The sequence below is a fragment of the Staurois parvus genome, unplaced genomic scaffold, assembly GCF_062004578.1.
Source record: "Staurois parvus isolate SC_StPar_1 unplaced genomic scaffold, SC_StPar_1.0 ptg000104l, whole genome shotgun sequence".
Classification (NCBI taxonomy): domain Eukaryota; kingdom Metazoa; phylum Chordata; class Amphibia; order Anura; family Ranidae; genus Staurois; species Staurois parvus.
In genome coordinates, this window is record NW_028317900.1 from 5,198,430 (window position 1) to 5,223,145 (window position 24,716).

The 24,716-nt window shown below is 41.3% G+C and overlaps 1 protein-coding gene across 1 annotated transcript in view; it reads right to left on the reverse strand.

Moving 5' to 3' along the window:
• Positions 1–24,716, reverse strand: part of DPH6 (diphthamine biosynthesis 6) — a 145,019-nt gene that overhangs the window by 49,191 nt on the left and 71,112 nt on the right. Inside the window, exons 9-10 of the mRNA XM_089671289.1 lie at positions 15,776–15,908; positions 11,813–11,929 (exon numbers count right to left, since the gene is read on the reverse strand). Of these exons, the coding sequence (XP_089527415.1) occupies positions 11,813–11,929; positions 15,776–15,908 (250 nt within the window). The remainder of the gene's footprint in view (positions 1–11,812; positions 11,930–15,775; positions 15,909–24,716) is intronic.

Consider the following 24,716-nt stretch of genomic DNA (forward strand, 5'->3'; position numbering starts at 1 on the left):
AACAAGCATGGCCTATAACAAGCATGCAGCCAGAGAAATCTAAAAGGTCTAAATGACTGTCCGAAGTACCTGTTTCAGGACAATGACCTGATTTTCTCAAGCACTAGGTGGTCATCAGAAAAGCAGAGTGGAGCACTAATGTGTCTTCTGTCTTCCATGTTCAGCAATGCTGAGCGCCATTCAACCAGGAAGACTGAGGATATTTTATGGCCAAAAAAATTACTGCATGGGGACAGTTCTGCAATGAAAGCAAAAACTACAGGCACTTTTTAGGTGGTTTTTTTTTTAATACTGCTGAAACACAAATTTACTTTTTAAAAAATAGCACGGCGTTGGGCTTCAAAGGGGACATTTGACTAAAACTCATACTTCAAATGGATCTATAGGATACATGTCAGCAATACCAAATCCCATAGTCATTTTGTTACCTTTCCTCATGTGATCCAAAGCCTAGGCAGCAAGATCACATGGGTATTGGGACATACATTTTCTACAGTCCTTATTGACATGAAACATCAAACAGTCTGGTATACTTTGATTGCATTTGCACTACTAAGCAGGAAGCAGATATGCAAATACGACACTCACCATACACATACAGTATAGTTACACACAATACCTAGAAACAGCTCATACAAAGTTAACACATGTTGGCAAGATTTGGGGGAATTCAATAAATCCCTAAACATACTTTTATGGCAGTACGGATTTTAAACGTGGACTGCACCAGTTAAAAGAATATCTCTGAAAAAATAAAAGGCCTCTCTGATGATTCAATTGCTAAACGCATCCAAGGCTTGTATTCCCCTTGTGCTGGAGATCTGTACACCCACCTACAAGGTCCCTTTGGTTTTCTAAAGTTAATGAGCTGCGAGATATGGAGGACCTTACTGCCTCTCTGTATGACCGAGGGGATGTTTTTTGAGACACTTGGAGACCATGGCAATATTTCGTCTATACTGATTCTTATCTTCATGTGCCCTCTGAGACAGATTTATTTATTTACTATTTATTTCAGGTACTTATATAGCGCCGTTAATTTACGCAGCACTTTACATATATATTGTACATTCTCATCAGTCCCTAACCTTCAAGGGGTGTACAATCTAAGGTAACTAATTCACAGTCATATACAAGGGCCAATTTAGACAGGATCCAATTAACCTATCAGCATGTCTTTGGAGTGTGGAAGGAAACCGGAGTACCCAGAGGAAACCCACACAGGCACAGGGAGAACATGCAAACTCCAGGCAGGAGGTGCCGTGGCTGGGATTGGAACCAATCACCCTAGTACTGCCAGGCGGAAGTGCTAACCATTTATCCACTGCTGCCCAAGAGGGGATTGAAGGGGCTTGGATGTCTGGCTTGTCTTCGTTTGTTTGCTGTTCAGGTCCCCAGGATGGGAGGGCTGATTTGCTCTCCTCTTCTACCTTTTCTGCCTTATTTTTATTGGTCTCTTGTCTGGTCCTTCCTTGTCCATCCTTCTCTTCATTTTCCCCGTTTTTTTTTTTCTAGTTTCCTTCTCCAATTTCATCCGCCCTTTTATCATTTGCCCCTTTTCTCTTCCCTCTGTGCCCTGTTTTTTCCTTTATTTTTCATGATTCCCCTGTGTAACCATAGTTTTTTTTTGTTGATTTCCCAATTGACAGGAAATTCTTTGTGGAAATAGTGTTCTCAGTTGGTAGCCGGAGATACCCGGTGGGTTCTCTATTTCACATGTCTGAGATCTTTGGATGGCCGGTTGTCCGTGTGGCCCGTGTTGTTGGTTACCCGTATTTGGACCATTGCCATATCAGCCGGCCGGGGTCACACAGTACCATGCACTTGATTTTATTTTGTACATGCCTATCTTGGTTTTTACCATGCTGCTGTTTGCTTACTTGATTATTGGTTATGTTTGACCCGTATACTGCCATTTGCTATGTAACTTTTATGCGCTTCATATTTTACATTTTTGGCTACTCTGCAAAAATTTTATAACGGAATTAAAAAAAAAAAATTATATATATATATATATATATATATATATATATATATATATATGCCCCACTTTCAGTTACTTTATAGTATAGTGCGGCAGATTCAGGTAGTTCTTAATACACTTTTACAAAGTGGTGTTATTAATGCAACAATCGATCCTCCTCTGCGTGGGTACCCACCGGTGCTCCTGGCTCTCCCCCCTGCTGAGGGCCCCAAGAGAAAGCCGCTTGCTATGGGGGCACTCATGCAGGCTCTATCCCGAGCTGCGTACCGTGTGTCCATTGACATACAGAGCATGGCTCAGCCCCTCCCCCTGCTCCCTCCTCACTGGCTGTGACTGACAGCAGCAGGAGCCAGTGGCTTCCACTGCTGCCTCTCAGCCAGTGAGGAGAGTGAGCAGCGATGCTGCTCTCGAGCACAGTGATGGATCGGGCTCAGGTAAATATTTATGGGGAGGCTAGGGGGAGATGCATGCATGGAATGCTTTAAGGTTAAAAAAAAAACCTTCTGCCTTTAGAACCACTTTAAAGTGGTATTTTAAAAACATAAATTGTATATATTGCAGCTTACCAATCCATAGATGTTGTGGCTGCATTAATTTTCTTTTTTAGGCTTTATTTCTCTTTACTTTCACCTGGTGACCTGGAAAGCAATATACTTCCTGTCAGTGGGTGTCTCTACTCTGGATAGAGGTATAATGGAGACACCTTTGGACATTGTCTATCTGGGAAGAGGGTGTTGGATGCACTAGCAGGTTTAGATGGACTTGACCAACATATTAAAGCCAAACTCAACTAACACATTTTATGCAGTTACAGCAACAGTTTGTTTTCCTTTTGGGATAAAGATTTTACATAAATGAATAAAAGCTGACCCTTTTAGACACTCAGGTCTGTGTTAATGGTTTGTCCCAACTATCGAACTGCTCTTTGTTTGGAAAGGTTGGTCTATTAAAAGGAAAAAGTTAAAAAATAACAGACTTATTTTCACCTGATGATCCAGCCAGTAAGGACCCATTCACAAAGGCATTTGGATCAGGTCCACCCAGGGGTGGACTGAAAACTCATGGGGCCCCCGGGCAATTGGGGATTATGGGGCCCCTGTGTCCTTGCCCACACTCAAAACACACCCAAAAAAGCCTATAAAAAAGGTACCAGGGGCATTTTATGGGGCCCCCTATTGACCACGGGCCCTCGGGTAGAGCCCGAGTGCTCGAATGGTCAGTCCGCCCCTGGGTCCACCTGTCCATTTTCCAGGCAGACCTGATCTGAGGCTCCATGTGGGTCTATGGGTAGGCTGATGGAAATAGACTTGTGTCTGTTTACACCCCCCTACCTTCGAGTCCCTTAAGATCTGGAAGGAAAAAAAAAACAAAATGAACTGCATCCTTTTCTATTTTTCTAAACTGAAACATGACAAATCGAGAATAGTCTGATGTAAACGGAGACGTCTGTGTAAATGAAGACACGCTGAACAGGCACAGACATGAACACACTCACACCTGTTCCATTCAGCTCTGATTCAGCAGGGGATCCACCTAAGGAGAAGCTCTGATAGAAAGAGCCCTAAAACTAGTGCAGCCACCAGTTGGTAAGCAAAAATATATACAATTTTAGTTTTGGAGTTTTTGTACCGCTTTAATTTTTATTCTTGAGTCCTAAATGTAGTATTACTTTTCTTTCAGTGTTCCCCTAGAACAATTTGCTGAATATTATCTGTATGTATGAATAACTGAATATTGGTATATGCAGGAAATATGCTCAACATAATCATGAGTTGGAGTAGGTTTTTTTGAGTATATACCTATACCATGCTGCTTAAAAATTCACCAGCTGTTAACAGGTTAGCAATGAGGGGATAGGCTGCTATTAGTTACATAGTTAGTCTGGCTGAAAAAATACAAAAGTCCATCCAGTTCAACCATTAAAAAAAAAAAAAAGTTATAATCCTATACCCACAGTTGATCCAGAGGAAGGCAAAAAAAAAACCCAGCAAGCATGATCCAATTTGCTCCTGCAGGGAAGAAAATTCCTTCCTGATCCCCCATCAGGTGATGGTAGGTGAGACTACAAAATGTGTAATGTCTAATTTGTTTTCTGTAACTCATGGAAACAGGATAAAAAGCAAACCTTTAACAAGTTAGAATTTTTCAAATACCCCATAGATCAAGGGGGACTGTCAGCCCCTAATCCGTAGGTATACTTCACAGTAGCTCAACTCCAGCACATTGTGGGATGGGAGCGGTGTGATTCCCATATGTCCTCCTATCACATACCCTCTTTCCTACTCCATGTTTAAAAAAACCCATTACAGGATTTAGATTCTCCCACCTTTCTTTACAACCCCAACCCCACATCTTATTTTCTTGTATAAGGTAGGGTGGGGGGCTAAAAACTCGTTGGAAGTTGTGGGATACACTAGTTGTACCACACTTTGGTGGAATGAAGTGCTGACTGAACTTAACCGGCTGATGGAATTTTAGAGGTGAAACTGAGCGGGAGTCCTAACTTCAACTATACTCTGTTGGAACCCTAAAATCTTTTAAACAAGTCCGATTAGGGTTTGGCCTGAATCATAAATGGTTCCATCAATTTTTACAACTGCGCCATGCGCTTAATACGCAGGGCAGGACACCTTCCTTCTTTTTTCCCCACACCTTTGCGTGATACACTTACTCAAGTTGAATCCACCAATGGACTTATCTCAACAGCCTACATACATAAATTTCCTCTCCCTCATAAGATCTAGGTCCCGTGTCTGATGTGCTTTGGGATGATGTTCTGCAGAATGGTCAGCTAATTGCATAAAGTGGCACAACTTTTTATTCTGCACAGGGTGTACTGTTCACCGGACATTCTTTATAAAATTGGTCTCAGCGAGAGTTCACGTATCAGATGCAAACACCTACATAGTAATCTCATACACATATTGTGGAGATGCCCAAGACGCAAACGTTATTAGAATGGGGTTACTGCCACCTTAAGACTATCTGTATGGTGCACAATGGTTAAATGGCTAGCACTTCCGCCTGGCAGTACTAGGGTCGGTGGTTTGAATCCCAACCATGACACCACTTGCCTGGCGTTTGCATGTTCTTCCTGTGCCTGTGTGGGTTTCCTATGGGTACTCGGGTCTCCTCCCACACTCCAAAGACATGCTGGTAGGTTAATTGGCTCCTGTCTAAATTGGCCCTAGTATGTGTATGTATGAATGTGAGTTAGGGACCTTTAGATTGTACGCTCCTTGAGGGTTAGGAACTGAGGTGAATGTGTAATATATGTATGTAAAGCGCTGCGTAAAATTGACAACGCTATATAAGTACCTGACATTAATAAAATAAATATTAACCTAACCCCTGATCCTATTACATGTATTTCAGGACTCATCAAGTCTCCTGTGTTGGATAACAATTTAAAACACTTCATTAGATCACTGTTTATTGCACAACAAATGGTTGCTTTAAAAGGGTATCTTCTAATCCTCCAACAATAGAGGAGTGAAAATCTGAATTGAATTGATGTATCTGATTTGAAAAACATACTTACCTCTTCTTTAATGCAATGCATAATTGTGATGCAAAGATGCATCCTTCTATTGATTTCTGCTGAGAACACTGTTTACTGTTACCTGTGGATAAACTGACTACTCCTGTGACCTGAATTAGGTATCTAGATGACACCTTTAAAAATGGGAATGTGTGTGCTTAGTGCTGTACTTTGGTGTTTCTATGTTCTTTTACTCTTGTCTCTGTGTTACTATGCAAATGAAAAACCTTACAGTCATTAAATAAAATCTGATTTTAAACAGGAAGCAAACCTTTACTGTGAGAAATATAGTGGCTGCCAAAGCTAGTCATCTGTACACCTTTAATTTACAGAACCAGAACAAGCATGCAACCAGTGAAGTCAGAATTCCCAATTATCAGACTTGTTAAAGCCAGAGGTAACATATTTCACCCAACATATTTCTTTCACAGCATATTTGCTTATGTTTTCTTCTAAATAGTGACAATGACAGTGGGAAATAGCTAAGGATAGGGATCATCTACTACTGAATTCTGTGTTGTACTTTAAATTCTCTTTCAATCAAGACTGAAGTCGGATGGAAGTCTTTCATGATGGCAGTTCTTTTATTGGAAAGTTGCAGAGTACAAAATCCACGTGGAACAGAAAGACGCATTCAGCAGGCAGTACTTATCCCATTTAGTCAGATGTTTTTCTACAAATCCTATAACCTTGTTGCGTTTTATTAGCTCAGTGTGGATTTTGCCTGTCACACTTTTCAAATTTAAAAATCGTCATCATGAAAACTTCCTTCAGACCTCTGCCTGGTGGCTTTAAACCACATCTACTTTCATATCAGAACAACAGGCAATTAGACACATTTAACACACTTAAAGCCAATAATTAAAAAATTATTTTAATCACATTTCTTGGCCACTAAACCAGAAGCAAACGCAAGAGATACTTATTTTCTTTTTATTGAAATCTGCTGATGACAACCTATTTTGCCCTGCAATTGTAAACAAAACCAAAGTTAAAGGCCAAGTTCACCTTTTATATATATAAAATAATAATAATATTAATAAATGCATAGAAATTTAGCAGGTAAAAAAATGTGCATGTATTATTTTTTTTACACTGCAGCCTGCAAAGCATTGCACTCACAATCAGTGGATCATGGGTGCAATGCCAGGCTCCTGCAGACACTCAGTACAGCCATCTGCCTGTAGCACCATACAGGCTGACCGTTACTGAAGTGCAGGAAGAATCAATGAACTACAAGAACGCTCACTAGCACCCTTGCAGTTCATTGAGAACTACAAGCCATCTGCCACAGTGGAAGATGGGACTTGTAGTTCATTCATTCACAGGACTCTGCAAATGAATGATGTGGCTGTGCGGGTGAAGCCCTTGCACAGCTGCACTGTTTTTAAAATATGCCAGTGGGTGCAGGGAGAAGGGGTAAGGGGGACGGCGCCAAAGTAACATGTTACATATTACATCCTAAATACAGGTGTAACATGTTACAAATGGATGAACAAATCCTTTAACAGACCTTTGCTGCCTATAATCAGCTTGTAGGCTAATAATATCCATTACCATACTGAAAAGCTGAGATGAAAAATGCTGGGCTACGAGGTCCACATCATTGCATATACAGTGGGGATCGAAAGTTTGGGCACCCCAGCTAAAAATTTGTATTAATGTGCATAAAGAAGCCAAGGAAAGATGGAAAAATCTCCAAAAGGCATCACATTACAGATTAGACATTCTTATAATATGTCAACAAAAGTTAGATTTTATTTCCATCATTTACACTTTCAAAATAACAGAAAACAAAAAAATGGCGTCTGCAAAAGTTTGGGCACCCTGCAGAATTTATAGCATGCACTGCCCCCTTTGCCAAGCTGAGACCTGCCAGTGTCATGGATTGTTCTCAATCATCGTCTGGGAAGACCAGGTGATGTCAATCTCAAAGGTTTTAAATGCCCAGACTCATCTGACCTTGCCCCAACAATCAGCACCATGGGTTCTTCTAAGCAGTTGTCTAGAAAACTGAAACTGAAAATAGTTGACGCTCACAAAGCTGGAGAAGGCTATAAGAAGATAGCAAAGCGTTTTCAGATGTCAATATCCTCTGTTCGGAATGTAATTAAGAAATGGCAGTCATCAGGAACAGTGGAAGTTAAAGCAACATCTGGAAGACCAAGAAAAATATCAGACAGAACAGCTCGCAGGATTGTGAGAAAAACAATTCAAAACCCACGTTTGACTGCACGATCCCTCCAGAAAGATCTGGCAGACACTGGAGTTGTGGTACACTATTCCACTATAAAGAGATACTTGTACAAATATGGTCTTCATGGAAGAGTCATTAGAAGAAAACCTCTTCTACGTCCTCACCACAAAAATCATCGTTTGAACTTTGCAAATGAACATATAGACAAGCCTGATGCATTTTGGAAACAAGTTCTGTGGACCGATGAGGTTGGAGACGTTTGGAGAAGAAGGGGCACAGAATTGAATGAAAAGAACCTCTGTCCAACTGTTAAGCATGGGGTTGGATCGATCATGCTTTGGGGTTGTGTTGCAGCCAGTGGCACAGGGAACATCTCACGAGTAGAAGGAAAAATGGATTCAATAAAATTTCAGCAAATTTTGGATGGTAACTTGATGCCATCTGTGAAAAAGCTGAAGTTAAAGAGAGGATGGCTACTACAAATGGATAATGATCCTAAACGCACCTCGAAATCCACGGGGGATTACATCAAGAGGCGTAAACTGAAGGTTTTGCAATGGCCTTCACAATCTCCTGACCTCAACTTAATTGAAAATCTATGGATAGACCTTAAAAGAGCAGTGCGTGACAGACAGCCCAGAAATCTCAAAGAACTGGAAGACTTTTGTAAGGAAGAATGGGTAAAGATACCTCAAACAAGAATTGAAAGACTCTTGGCTGGCTACAAAAAGCGTTTACAAGCTGTGATACTTGCCAAAGGGGGCAGTACAAGATATTAACTCTGCAGGGTGCCCAAACTTTTGCAGACGCCATTTTTTTGTTTTCTGTTATTTTGAAAGTGTAAATGATAGAAATAAAATCTAACTTTTGTTGACATATTATAAGAATGTCTAATCTGTAATTTGATGCCTTTTGGAGATTCTTCCATCTTTCCTTGGCTTCTTTATGCACATTAATACAAATTTTTAGCTGGGGTGCCCAAACTTTCGATCCCCACTGTATGAAGATTTGGTACAACTGTACCTACTTCCCCCCACACGGGACTGACATTTGTCAGCACTGAATGCCTACACTAGTTAAATCATCAGAGCTAAGAAGAAGACTTCAGACAATCTAAACTGTGTGTATGGGCAGCTTAAAAGGGTATCGCCACCTTTATACCTTAAAATAAGAAAACAAAATAGACTAATTCTTTACAGCCTCCCCACTACTCCTGTCCCCACTGCACTTTTCTGCAATTGCTTCGAAACATCCACCGCTCACATAACAAAGACTGCCATTAGTCAGCACTGCCACATGACCACTCTGACCAATGACCCTGAGCCATTGCACTGCACACATTATGCTGCTACATAGCTTCTGGGGCTATGTACAGAGTGTATAGATCAGTACACCGGTAGACATGGGTGATGGATGTTTCTAAGCAAATGTAGATAAATGCAATGGGGAGAGGAGGAGTGGGGAGGCTGTTAGGAAGTTTTTTTTTGTATAAAAGGTGGAGATACCCTTTAACAACAGAAATTTGCATGCCTGTAGCACCTTGTGACAAAATAATCTACATTTGGTAAAATAGAATACATCATCAATGTTGAATTTGTGACAGTTGGAAAAGCTGCGAAATAGCAAATGCTATATTGCACAGCAGGGATGATCAACCAGATTATACCATGTAAATTTAAAGTGTGATGACAACCAAAACTTTCTTTTTATGTTTTGTGTTAGAGACTCTGGCAGGTTTTTTATTTCTACAAATATACTCACTAATGAAATTCTGCATATATCTTGTTTTACCGACAACACAGGAAGAGAAGGAAAATATCTCCAAAAAGGGAATGCACATACCAATACAAATTTGAGTGTTAACATGTGATCCAAAACTAACATACATTTTGTCTGCATTTCCACTCAATCAAAAATGAATGAACTGTTTTCTTAAAAAACGAGATAACCGCACTTCCAAACCAGCTTCCACTGACAGGTATTTTACACATATGAACACACATACCACACCAACACTTTCAAACAAGATTATTGATTGCATTAAGGCTTATGTAGTAGCTTTCCATTCCACACCCAGGTTACTTGCATAAGACACACTGCCCAAAATATGTTTTTAATGAGTACAGCATGACCCTCTTTTGCAGCATTAGCCTACAGTAAAATCCATCAGCCATCACAATGATAATAAGAGTTATTACAACTGTCCTTTGAAAAGGATAAGAAATTCCAAGATCAAACAATTAATTGTGTCTTAGATGTGCAGTGTGTTCTTTAGACTTACAGAATAATAAAAAAACACACCTTGATTATTAGTACACAATTATAGCCCTTCCCAAACAGCTTTACTAGCCTTACACAAGGATAACTTTTTAGCTGTTCTTGGCATGTGTGAGGTAAAGGTCCATCATCCCTGATGATGACCAAGAACACTGAAGGGATTTGTCCTTTTATGCCCGCTGTACACCGATCAGCCATAACTTTAGGACCACCCACCTAATGACTAGGTCCCCTTTTTGGTACCAAAACAGCACTGACCCGTCAAGGTATGGATGCTACTAGAACCCTGAAGGTATGCTGTGGTATCTGAAACCAAGCTGTCAGTTGCAGATCCTTTAAAGGATAAGTTCACCTTGGAAATGTTAAATATTACACCTCTTTTTTTTCCAGTATCTGCAGCCTGCACCACTGATCCCCCCACTTCCTGTGATAGTGGGCTGGGGATCTTCTTTCCTGCATCTGCTTTCACAATTTAAAAGCAGTGTGGCCATGCGGTGCTCTGCCCACAAGGTCGCATCATTCATTCAGTTTCCTGTGAATGAAATAACCTACAAGTTGAAACTGACGGGTTGTAGTTCTCAACAAATTACGAGGGCACTGTTGGGCTCTCTGGTAGTTCAATGATTCTTCCTGCTCTCAAGTAACTGCATGCCTGTTCAAAGTATGGGCAATCAGCAACCTGGACAGTGAACTTATCCTTTAAAGTGTTACTAAAGCCACAACATTAAAATCAGTCTATATATGCAGTCAAGCATGCTTGTTATACTCACTGTGGAACCTAAAGGGTTAATCCTCTGCATTGTACAAAAAGGCTGTTTGATCCTTTCTGCTCTGTTCCTCCCCTTTTTCAAGTGACCCCCTCTCATCTCCAGACTAAACCGTAGGCATGCACATGCTCAGTTTGGTTTGTATTGTTAGAGGTTTTTTTTTTTTTTGGGAGCGTGCATGGGATTAGCACAGGGCCAATCAGCACTGTCCAGACAGAGGTCACGGGATTTCAATCCTCCTAGAGCAGAAAGAAAACTCCTCCTACAAGCATTAGCTGCTGATGAGAAAAGGTATTTATATTTACTAAAATATTTGCACTTTTATGTTCTGTGTACTGTGGGAGACCAGATATAGTGAATGCAGGGTCCTGGGTTTAGTAACACTTTAAGTCCCGTGAGCTGTAAGTGGGGGCCTCCATGGATCAGACTGGTTTTACCAGCACATACCACAGATATGCGATTGGATTGAGATCTCGAGATGGACACATTATTCTGCTGAAAGAGGCCACTGCCATTGGGGAATACCATTTCCATGAAGGGGTGTACTTGGTCAGGAACAATGTTTAGGTAAATGGTACGTGTCAAGTAACATCCACATAAATGGCAGGACCAAGGTTTACCAGCAGAACATTGCCCAAAGTATCACACTGTTTTCACCAGCTTGCCTTCTTCCCACACTGCATCCTGATGCCATCTCTTCCCCAGGTAAGCAATGCATGTAAACCAGGCTATTCACAATGTAACAGAAAAAGTGATTAATCAAATCAGGCTACTGCCATTGATCTGTGGTCCAATATTGATGTTCACATGCCCATTTTAGGAGCTGTGGACACAGGTCGGCATGGGCACCCTGAATGGTCTGCAGGTATGCAGTCCCACACACAACAAACTGTGATGCTTTCAACACATCAACTTCAGAGACAACATGTTTACTTGCTACCTAATATATCCCACTGACTTTCAGATGCCATTGGAACGAGATAATCAATCTTATTCATTTAACCTGTCAGTGGTCATAAAGTTATGGCTGTCCGGTGTATATTTACCTTTAAATGATGATAGGCCCGAGAGGGTTGCTTCCTGAACATTACCACCATAGGATGTAACTTCACTCATCCATCGGAATCCACTGCAAGTCTGAGATGACCAATGGACACCACTACCTGAAAACAAGAATGCATTTGAAAAGAAATGTTAAAATTCTTGTGTTACCTTTTACAATGAATGACAATTACATAATACTTCCTTGATAATGCAAAATATTGAAGATAATGTGAACATATCTGGAAATGCTACATGTGTGCCTAGGTATAAGGCTCTTACCTTCTTTCTACTCCACAGATGGGGAATTTACAAAACCCTTTGAGCTTGTTTCTCTCTGGCTTTTACACAACAATTGCCAATTTTGTCTCTACAAACAAGTACAGGAAAATACCTGCCGATCCACCAAAAATCCAGTGTGCGCCTAACTTCTGATAAGCTGACAGTGCAAAGCTCTCTGCTGCTCTGAAATCCCAAACGGTGTTGTCATACCTGCTCAGTGCTCACAATAGGTTTGCATTTTCTAATGTGTTTTATTTTTTTTTCCCCCAGACATGAACTTTAAAAGATCCGTTAAATATATCTTTATGTAGCTTTGAATAGAGTGGGCAAGGCTTAAAACCTCTATCAGGTTTGTGTCACCAATGGGGAAAATTCACTGCACATCCTTTCCCTACAGACACAACAGCAAGTAAGTGGATATATCTCCTTATAGGAAGATATATTGTCCAGCTCCCTTCTACTGTGAACAATATCAAGGACTTACTCACAGAAGCAGCTGGGGGAGAAAGGGAAGGGGGGCAGTAAAAATAGGTGGTTAAGCCACGATTTTACCACTGCTTGGCCAATCTCTCACCCTAAGCCATAGCAGCGGCCGGACAGGGTTGTATACATTGTGCGTGTGCAATGATCCAATGAATGGGGCCAAGTGGTGGTGTGGGCTTTATGTTGTTAAAACAGGCAGAAAGTAAGTGACATATCACCTCCAAGCCACCTGTCGACTGCCCTCTGAAAAGTGATCCACAGTGGATTTTTTTTCAGAGGAGTGACAAGGGCTGCTGCAGTTGCGAATGAATGGTCCCCAGGATCAGATTAGAATTCCCCAATAGGGAGAAAGACAGCAACACAAATCTAACTCTTCCACACTTTAAACAAGGTTTTGACTGGAATTATACAATAAATGTAATATTTCAGCTCTGGATGGACTCTAGGTCAACCAAAGCAGATTCCAGCATCAAAATTTACCCATTGCAGTTTTCAGCTCTCTCCAATACTACAAAGTCTCTATTCTCTGGCTTCGGCAAAGATATCTCACTCATCCTGCTGCATATTCAGCCCTTGTTCACACTGATGCGGTGCGGAATTCGCAAAGTTTTATGTGCGAATTCCACACCGCATCAGAATCGCACCCCGTTCATGCGAACCGCTGTGGGTGTGTATGTTAACACCCTGAAAGCTGTCCACAAAATGCGGCGCGATGTGCAGAATCGGATCACATAGGTGTGAATACCCATGCGATCCGATTCTAGTGCAGACCCAAAAAAGGGTCCTGCGCCCTTTTGTTGCGGGTGCGGTGCGATTAGAGCCATGTATGGCTCCAATCGCATCGCACACAAATCGCATGTGATTTGCACAGGAATGCGGTGCAGTTCCTGTACGCATCAAACGCGATATACTGCACCGCATATATGTGAACCCAGGCTCAATGAAAAATACAATAAAAATCTAGTAGGGAGCAAAAGACGCCTTCATTAATAGCACTGATATTAACCATTTCAATACCGGGCAATTTTACACCTTCCTGCCCAGGCCAATTTTCACGTTTCAGTGCTCTCACACTGTGAATGAAAATTGCGCGGTCATACAACATTGTACCCAAACTAAAATTTTATCATTTTCTTCACCAAACTAGTGTTTTCTTTTGGTGGTATTTAATCACCCCTGGGGTTTTTATTTTTTGCTAAATTAACAAAAAAAGACCAAAAATTAAAAAAAAAAACACGTTATTCTTTGTTTCTGTTATAAAAGTTTACAAATAAATAATTGTTCTTCATAAATTTAGGCCGAGATGTATTCTGCTACATGTCTTTGGTGAAAATAACCCAAATTAGGATGTATTATTTAGTTTGTAGGAAAGTTATAGAGTTCACAAACTATGGTATAGATCGGAATATTGATCAATCCTGAAGTACTGACGGCCAATCTAATTTCTTGAGATCCAAGAATGTCAGAATAGTACAGATATCCCCCAAATGACCCCTTTTTGCAGAGTAGACAGTCCGACGTACTTCATAAGAGGAATGGCGAGTTTTTTGAAGTTGTATTTTTTTTGTCATAATTTTTCGGAAAATGAAAAATTTTTTACATACTGTCACCAGTGCAGTACAGCGTCATCATATAACTGGCATGGCGGTGAACAGGGACACTGACTGGTGACAGTATGAAAAAAATATATATATATTTTTTTTTTATTATTTTTAATTTTTTATTACATTTTTTTTATTTTTTTTAAGATTTTTTTTTCATATTTTACTATGACCAAAGTAGTACAATGTTGCCATAGTAACATTGTACTACTTTGGGGAAGTGATCAGTATTTTTTTTTTTTTTTTTTTTTACACAATTTGCTTATAGCAAAGAATTACTTTGCTATAAGCAAGCATTTACCTGAATGACATCGATTCATTCAGGTTTTTTTTTTTTTTTTGTGCTTAGCTGTGATTTGGCCACAGCTAATCACATGACATGTGCATGTGACCTGCTGTGACCATTCACAGCTAGGCACTAGTAAACAATGGATGGCATGAATGAAGTCATCCATTGTATACAACTGTCATGTGACCTGCTGTGATTGGTCACAGCAGGTCACATGGTACCGGCAACGGGGGCCGGTACTCAGATCTGTCATCGGCCATGTCCGAGGTACATGGCCGGTGACAGATCGCACCGCTGCACGGCTCTGCAACCGCGCATGTGCGGGAATGCCAAATGGCGTACACCCCGGAAAGCTAGAGCATTTTTGCGGCCGCCAAACGGCTATAGGCCGGGCGGCTAATGGTTAAATGAAGCTGAGGGTTCAGATGCAGAGATCTCATCATTGTGGTTCTTAAGAATTACTGAAAGCTAGTGAGGGTGTCAACTCACCCAAAATTATAGTGATCATGGCCTTTAATGAAAGTAACCCATGACAGGTATACAGAAGTCATCTTTTATTGTTCTAAATGATCTGCATAAACCTGACGTGCTGGTTAACCACCTATTACAACTTTTTGTACTATGAGCTAGGAGTTTAGCTGAAATACTAACAATCTACACAGTGGGGGAGATTTACTCAAGTTGGTTCACACAGAACCTCATGCACCTGTGTAACGTAGCCAAACATCTTCTAAGTTCAGCTTGTTCAATTAAGCTTTAGCAATAAAACTTGGAAGCTGATTGGATTCCATGCAGAAGTGCACGGAAGATTCTGAGTGAACCAGCTTTAGTAAATAAACCCCTGTGTGTCTTACTACATTCTCATATCCTGAAGCAATTAGAAGGCCAGCCCAAACATTTTTGTTGGTTCTGGACAGAGAGGGGTAGGGGGTTAGAACTCCTGTGAGCCTCTATTATTGTCTGTCTCCACTGATACAATGTTCGCTTGTTTACTATCTCTGTGGAAAAAGATACCAGCACAGCTTTTAAAACCTAACAATTTCTCTAAATATCCAGAAATAAAAAAAAAAAAGTTTGATCAGAGTTAAAAAACAAAAATCTCATTTCCTTTTTATCTTTGCAGACAAGGTGTGTGTGTGCTGGATGGACAATGTCTAAAGACGCTCTTCATTTAATTTAAATTTTAGTGCATGTTTCATGGCTTCAATCATCCAAAAATAAATTAACAGAAAGAAATACCAGGGACAACAGTAAAAAAAAAGCATATTAGTTTATAATGAAGTCTTGTGAAACAAGATTAAAAAAAAAAATACCTGATGACCATTCCTGGGGTATAAAAACCAAAGGTTTATGTTCTGTTTCAGTGTGCAACTCTGTTTCCTGTGGCACAAGCTGGTCTATATCACAAGGACAAGGCTCCCCTGAACTCAGCACTGTACCACCAGCCTACACAGAAAAGTGAAAGGGTCGGTTATCACAGCAAGGCACAAACCACCATAAACCTTCCACATAACACACAACTCTATAGTTCCTTAGCCAAACTGGGATAAAGCAATGAAGGATGGAAAATTAGATATAAAAAGTTGGAAAGATACAATGTAACAATAGTCAGATAATTGCTTATTACCAAAGGTAAAAGTTCATCCTCACAAGGTGCTTCCATGTAGCCTCAGTTTCAATTGAAGAACTGAAGCTAATTATGTACCAATTTAAATTTTTAAGATCATTTTTATATACTTTATGTTCCATTCTAAAAGATAACAATTAATAAGGTTTTTTTAAAATAAATATGAAATATTGCAGTAAAATATTTAATATTTACTATTTGCAGCCAGTAGTTGGGGCGATAAGCAAGAAGCATGTCTAGATAGCTGCTGAAATTGTGCACTGGCAAAAAAGCTGCTGGGATATCCCCTATATAACACCTACCACTCCCAGGAAAGGCTCTTTACAAGATAAGACATCTAACTCAAAGACCTGCTGCAGTGCAAGCAATGTGAAAGGCCACCTTGTCAGTGAGCTCTAAAAAAGAAATCATCTAGAGATACTGGATTTTCAACACTTATTCGTTTGGTCTAGAAACCAAATTTATTCAATGAGCTGACTGCTTTGGAAAAGATGCTCATGTAAAAACACGGTTCCCATCCAGTGGGAACCCAGAAATTTTGAAGCATACAAAATACATGATGATCACCACACCGAATGGTAAGAGAGTCCATAATGCTTTAATTGTTCATCATGTGCTCACATAAAACAGCGAATACATTTCTTCGGCCAACAACACCCCCACTTCATTTTATAAACATTATGATTACAAGGTAAAAATAAGTTTAACCTGTTGACGCTGAAAGTACACATATATGTGGCCTCTCGTCATGCGGATCTTAATAGCGAGAGGCCGCATATATGCGTACCAGAATGTAAAAACAGAACTGTGCCAACAGCGTGCGCCCAGCAAGCTCCCGGCACATTTACCCCCAGCTAACGGAAAGCTCCCGATCTCTACTTGGGATCAGGAGCTTCCTAATCATGTGACAGCTGTGACAGCCAGTCAGAAAACCTCACCCCACCTCCCGACATTAGAAACCTCTTAAAGGGCCCGGACGCATTTAAACCCATTAATCACTTCACCCCACTCCGCCACCCCCCCTCCAATTTTGACATTCCTCTAGTACATGTAAAAATCTGCATTTTTTTTTCCAGAAAATTATTTAGAAACCCTAAAAACTTTATGTATTTTTAAGCAGAGGTCCTAGAGAATAAAATGGTGGGTGTTGCTATTTTTCAACATTTTCTCTCACAGGCCGTTATTACCCCAGTTTAGATTGAGGAACAATTTCAGAGTTATACTCTAATCTGTTGATTGTTCTCAAGGCAAATTAAGGTACTTGGGCCACTTTGGATCTGAAAGCTTCTAACTTGTGTCCAAAAGGTCTGCATTGCATCAGCTAAGATGGTCTTTGCTTTTTTGGCTCCGTGCCCATCAGGAGCATCTGGAATGATAATAGACATGGTTCTGTCCAGGATCTTCCCACTCTAAGAGAAACTTTGTCCCTGTGCTCATATGCCCAGACCCTTTGATCAGCCCTTTGGGCAGTCCTCGATTTGCATCTGCATGAGTGTCTTGGACCTGATGATGTCCTCCTTCAGGGTAATTCCATAAGCCCAGTTACACTTCAGACTGTTGCATGTCAACATTCTGGTGCTCTTGGATGTGGTTCTTAGACTGCCCCATGCATCAGACCTACCAGGCCAGACTCTTCCTGGCAGGTGGATTTCCAACAGTGCTAGAATCAGGGAAACCCTGTCCACCAAGCGTGTGCATAATTCTCATGACGGATGCCATCCTATTGAGCTAGGGAGAATGCCCTCTCAGTACAAGGGACTTGACTGTTGGAGGAAGCTTGACTTATTAACCACTTGCCTACCAGGCACTTATATCCCCTTATTTACCAGGCCAATTTTCAGCTTTCAGCGCTGCCGCACTTTGATTGACAATTGCGCGGTCATGCAACATTGTACCCATATGAAATTTTGATCATTTTTTTCTCACAAATAGAGCTTTCTTTTGGTGGTATTTAATCGCCACTGGGCACTTTACGTTTTGCGCTAAAAATAAAAAAATGTAAAAAATTTGAAAAAAAAAAAGTTTCCCTTTTTCTATTATAAAATTTTTCAAACAGGTATTTTTTCTCCTTCACTGATGTGCGTTGATGAGGCAGCACTGATGGGCACTGATAGGCGGCACTGATGGGCACTGATAGGCAGCACTAAAGGGCACTGATAGGCAGTACTAATGAGGTGGCACGAACAGGCGGCACTGATAGACAGCACTAATGAGGTGTCACGGATAGGCGGCACTAATATGCGGCACTGATAGGTGACACTGATGATGGGTACTGATAGACGGAACTGACTGGCATCACTGCTGGGCACTGACTGGCGGCACTGACTGGCACAACCCCTGGGCACTGACTGGTGGCACTGACTGGCAGCACTGCTGGGCTGCACTGGTGGGTGGCACTGGTGGGCAGCACTGGTGGGTGGGCACAGGTGGGTGGCACTGGTGGGCACAGGTGGGTGGCACTGCTGGGCACAGGTGGGTGGCACTGCTGGGCACAGGTGGGTGGCACTGCAGAGTGGCACAGGTGGGTGCACTGCTGGGCACAGGTGGGCGGAGCTAGTGGGCACACTGCTGGGCATAGGTGGGCGGAACTTGCGGGCGGCACTGCTGGGCACCGATCATCAGTGCCCTGATGATCGGTGCCGATCCCCACTCTGACAACTGCCGGTTCTCGGCAGTACTTTCCTCACGATCTGACAGCGTGAGGAAAGTGCAGCCGAGAACCGGCACTTGCATTTCCCTCTGATCAGCGTGTCATTGGACACCGCTGATCACGTGGTAAAAGGCCGCTGTGATTGGCCTTTTACCACATCACGTGATCAGCTGTGTCCGTAGGACACAGCGATCACGGAGATCGCCGGGTTCGCGCCCCCTGGGGAGCGCAGGAGAGCGCGTTCTGGGAGGACGTCATATGACAACCACCCAGAACTGGCCGGCTGCAGTGCAGCCGTCATTCGGCTATCTGCGGTCGGCTACTAGTTAAAATCCTAGAATGCAGAGCAATTTGGCTGGACCTCTCTGCTGCAATATCACCTGAACAGAGCCCATTTGGGCAATGGCTCAGCAGAGGCCTACATCAACAATCATCAAGAAGGCACCAGAATTTGTGATGCTCAATGAGAAGTGGACTTGATTTCTTGTGGGTGGAAAGGCATGTTTCAGCCCTCCACATCTCAGGAGTGAAAATTTGACAGGCTGATTTTCTCAGCCATGAGGATCCAAATCGGGGAAATGGACTATCCACCCAGAGTTGTTCCAAACACTTTACCACAAGTGGGGGGGCATTGTACATTTATCTTCTGGTGCCCACATTTTGTCACAAAGGACCTACAGTTTTTCACAGTGGACGCTGTGGTGACTCAATAGGATCAGTTCAATCTTATCTATGCCTTCCCTCCTTTACAGCTTCTTTCTTGTTTGGTCTGCAGGACCGAGATATAGGGCATTCAAGTTACTCCTGTATCACCAAATTGGCTGACATGGTACTCAAATATTCTCAGACTCTTGGCAGACTTTCTAAGGGACCTTCCAGATTGTCCAGACTTTTTGCCTCAAGGGTCGGTCCACCATCTTGCTTCCCGATCTTTGGCTTTGACGGCATAACTGTCAAGACCAGGCTCGGAGGAACAGATGAGGCAAATTTTCATAAACTTAGAGATAAGGGGTCAACACCATCCTGTCAATGCTTATCCTTTTAGCTGGGAGCATAACTGCCAACTTAGGAAAGCTCTCCTAAAGAAATCAACTTGCAACATTACAGGCTGGTCCCACACCTTCTTCCAGGTCCACCAAGGCTCAGCTGAGGAGTGAACTGAACCAGAAATCTGCAGAAAGGAAGCTGCATTGGCTATGGAGCAGCTAGAAAATTTAAGAGAAAAGGCTTAAGAAAAAGGCCAAAACCTGAGAAGTAGGCTTCTCGCAAAGAGAAAATGTTCACACAAGTGAACCTTTTACAGTGCTTTGAAAAAGTATTCATACCCCTTGAAATTTTCCACATCTTGTCATGTTACAACCAAAAATGTAAATGTATTTTCTGTGATTTTATGTGATAGACCAAACACAGTGACACATAATTGTGAAGTGGAAGGAAAATGATAAATTATTTTTACAATTTTTTACAAATAAATATCTGAAAAGTGTGGCATGCATTTGCATTAAGCACCCTTTACTCTGATAACCCTAACTAAAATCTAGCAGAACCAATTTCTTCAGAAGTCACCTAATTAGCAAATAGAGTCCACCTGTGTGTAATTTAATCTCAGTATAAATACAGCTGTTCTGTGAAGCCCTCAGAGGTTTGTTAGAGAACGTTAGTGAACAAACAGGTTACAAAAAAATATCCCAAGCTTTGAACATCTCACAGAGCACTGTTCAATCCATCATCCAAAAATGGAAAGAGTTTGGCACAACTGCAAACCTACCAAAACATGGCTGTCAACCTAAAGTTACAGGCCAGGCTAGGAGAGCATTAATCAGAGAAGCAGCCAAGAGGCCCATGGTAACTGTGAAGGAGCTGCAGAGATCCCCAGATCAGTAGGAGAATCTGTCCACAGGACAACTATTAGTCACAAATCTGGCCTTTATGGAAGAGTGGCAAGAAGAAAGCCATTGTTGAAAGAAAGCCATGAGGAGTCCCGTTTGCAGTTTGCAAGAAGCAATGTGGGTGACACAGCAAACGTGGAAGAAGGTGCTCTGATCAAATGAAAACAAAATTGAACTTTTTGGCCTAAAAGCGATAAGCTATGTGTGGCGGAAAACTAACACTGCACATCACCCTGAACACACCATCCCCACCGTGAAACATGGTGGTGGCATCATCATGCTGTGGGGATGCTTTCCTTCAGCAGGGACAGGGAAGCTGGTCAGAGATAATGGGAAATTTGATGGAGCCAAATACAGGGCAATCTAAATGCGGCGGGTATGCAGTGTTTTTGTGCCAGTGGCACATCTCTCTATGCTACTCTGGGATTTCCAGGAACCCTGGTGAAACCGGACATGACACGATTGGTTATTGCGTCATGATGCCAGAAGTGACGTTACCAAGCGGCACATCAATGACTGCATTGCATGCGCAGAATGAAATGAACGCCAGAGGACCTGGTTAGACAAGATTTTCCTCCTCTATAGGACATCTACTAGGAAAACCTGTAGTTTTTTCCTTATGGGAGGGCATTTTGGCTCCTTCCACGGAGTCAGCCCTATATAAAGAGATATCTTTGAATACCCATTTGTTGAACATACATCCAAGGTGGAAACAGCTTAAGCGAGTGGCTTGGAGATTTTTTAACCCAAACCATGGATGGCTCATTGTAAGTGTAATTATTTTTTGGATTGTTTTGTTTAGTTTGATTAACATGGAGGGAGATTATTTGTGGTAATATTTGATACTGCAATATATAATTAAGAGGAGCATTCATTCAAATCCAGAAAATTGATTATGTTATTTCTAACTATTTATTCAGCCCATCATTTGGGAGACATATAATTCATCTTACTTAGGATTGATGTGGTAGTATTATTCCCCCTCCTTCCTTTTATAACAGTGGGCAGTGAGGATTCAGAGATCCTTGTGTGTATCCAACCGGGGTGTTGGCGGCAACTGTTTATCACACCTTGGCTACATTAGATGGCCTCCATATCTAAAAGATTATGATATACGTAAGGAAAAATATTTTTATTGGAAAATAATTCATTATTTTTCTTTGAAACATTTGTTGCAATGTGGATGTAGTTGATTGTGATAAGAACCTTATATTGTAGAGTGGTATGATTTCCCTGAGGAAGGAGCTAATGAAAAAAGCTTTGAAACACATTGGACACCCCAAGCTAACCCAAGAACCAACAGATTGTATCAGTTTGGACATGTTTTGTACATGTAATAGCTGGGGATACCACTGCATAGAAATTGTTAACATGTATAGTTCTGGAAATTAATTTTGCAATAAGAAATGTAAAGAATGCTACTTTTCTGTGAAGGATATGGATAAGTAAATATCCGTCCAATCTGACGGAGCTTAAGCTATTTTGCAAAAAAGAATGGGCAAAAATGTCACTCTCTAGATGTGCAAAGCTGGTAGAGACATACTCAAAAAGACTTTCAGCTGTAATTGCAGCGAAAGGTGGTTCTGCAATGTTGTGACTCAGGGGGGCTGAATACAAATGCACTCCACACTTTTCACATATTTAAAAAAAAAAAATTGAAGACCATTTATCATTTTCCTTCCACTCTACAATTATGTGCCACTTTGTGTTGGTCTAGCACAGGGGTCTGCAACTTTTAAGACATAAAGAGCCACTTGGACCCGTTTCCGAAGGGAAAAAAAAAGACTGGGAGCCGCAAAACCATTGCAACATTTAAAACAAATCCGACACTGCATATATTGTTTCTTACCTTAATGCTATATACAGGATCGTGCAGTTAGCTTCATCCCCCATATAGTAATTCATCCCCCATATAGTAATTCATCCCCCCTATAGTAATTCATCCCCCATATAGTAATTCATCCCCCATATAGTAATTCATCCTCCATATAGTAATTCATCCCCCATATAGTAATTCATCCCCCATATAGTAATTCATCCTCCATATAGTAATTCATCCTCCATAGTAATTCATCCCCCATATAGTAATTCATCCTCCATAGTAATTCATCCCCCATATAGTAATTCATCCTCCATAGTAATTCATCCTCCATATAGTAATTCATCCTCCATATAGTAATTCATCCTCCATAGTAATTCATCCCCCATATAGTAATTCATCCTCCATAGTAATTCATCCCCCATAGTAATTCATCCCCCATATAGTAATTCATCCTCCATAGTAATTCATCCCCCATAGTAATTCATCCCCCATAGTAATTAATCCTCCATTTAATAATTCATCCCCCCTATAGTAATTAATTCCCCATATTGTCTCAATTCACTTACCTTTGCTCCGCGCGTTCCTCTCGCTGTGTTCCCGCGCTGTGTTCCGGTCTTCAGGGCGGGGACTGTGAGAGGAGTTCGTCACGCTGCCCCGCCTACATCCTGGCTGCCCCGCCTACATCCTGACAGCTAATGTTCCACGCTCCGCGGGCAGGATTAAAAGAGTCCTGACTTTTGAGGCGGCCGCCCGAGAGGAGGGAGGGGAGCGGGCGCCCGGCACACAGAAGAGCCGCATGTGGCTTGCGATCCGCGGCTTGCCGACCACTGAAACCCTATTGCCTGTCACCTGGTGGGCAGTGTGCTCCGGAGCCGCAGCAAAGATGAAAAAGAGCCGCATGCGGCTCTGGAGCCACGGGTTGCCGACACCCGGTCTAGCACATAAAATCCCAATAAAATACATTTACGTTTTTGGTTGTAACATGACAAAATGTGGAGAATTTCAAGGGGTATGTCTACTTTTTAAAGGCGCTGTACAGGTAAATAACATGCATAAAATAAGCTAAATATGGTTGCAATGAAATTCTGTCTTAGTGATGGGAGATGATTTATAACCCTACATATGTCCACTGGAACACTATCATCATTTAAATATTACAAGGAATATACCAAAAATGTAAAAAGGAAATCAAGGCCACAAAAATTCAAAACAAAATACAGATCGCAAAAAAGAGTAGGGCAAACCCCCCCAAAATTCTTCAAATATATTATTAGTAAAAAGGTCAGGTCTGAGCATGTAGGCCCTTTACAAAATGATCTGGAGTGGGTGACTGGGGACAAAGAGAAGGCATATTTATTAAAACTTCTTCAGCTCTGTGTATACAAAGGCGTATGGGGGAGCTCATGTCCATAATGGGGATGATATTAAGATAGCCCAAATGAAACATTATGTCTCAAAACTGATATGGTCCAGAGATATTTAGAAAGAATAAACGTGAATGCACCTGGACCGGATGGCATACACCCATGGGTCCTAAAAGAATTCAGCTCTGTCATTTCAAAGCTGTTGTTTCTGATTTTTAAGGACTTTTTAAGGACTTGCATAGTACCACTGGATTGGCCTAAGGCCATTGTGGTGCCAATATTTAAATAGGGGTCAAAGTGTTTAACAAGTAACTACAGATCTGTTAGTTTAACTTCTATAGTTGGGAAGATACTGGAGAGTTTAATAAAAGACCACATAGATGAGTTTTTGCTAAAAAAACAAAAAACAAAAAAACACTTTAAACAATAGCCAGCATGTCCAGAAGTTGTCAGACAAATCTGATTTCTTTTTATGAAGAGGTAAGCAAAACATTACACAAGGGAGTGGCTGTGGACGTGTTATACTTGGATTTTGAAAAGCGTTTGACACAGTTCCCCACACACTGCTAATGTGTAAGATAAAGTCTACAGGCTTGGAAAATCAGTATGTAAATGGATAGAAAACTGGCTAAAAGAGCGTATCCAGAGTAGTGGTTAATGATTCATACTCTGAATGGTCTAAGGTTATTAGTGGTGTACCCCAAGGTTCAGTGTTGGGACCCTTACTTTTTATATATTTATAAATTACACAGGGTCTGAGATTAAAAGTAACATTTCAGTCTTTGCAATGACACCAAGCCATGTAGTGGAACAACATTCATACAGGATGTCTAATACTTACAAGCTGACCTCAATGCACTCTTTATCTATATGGCAGATGGGGTTTAATGTTGCTAAATTAT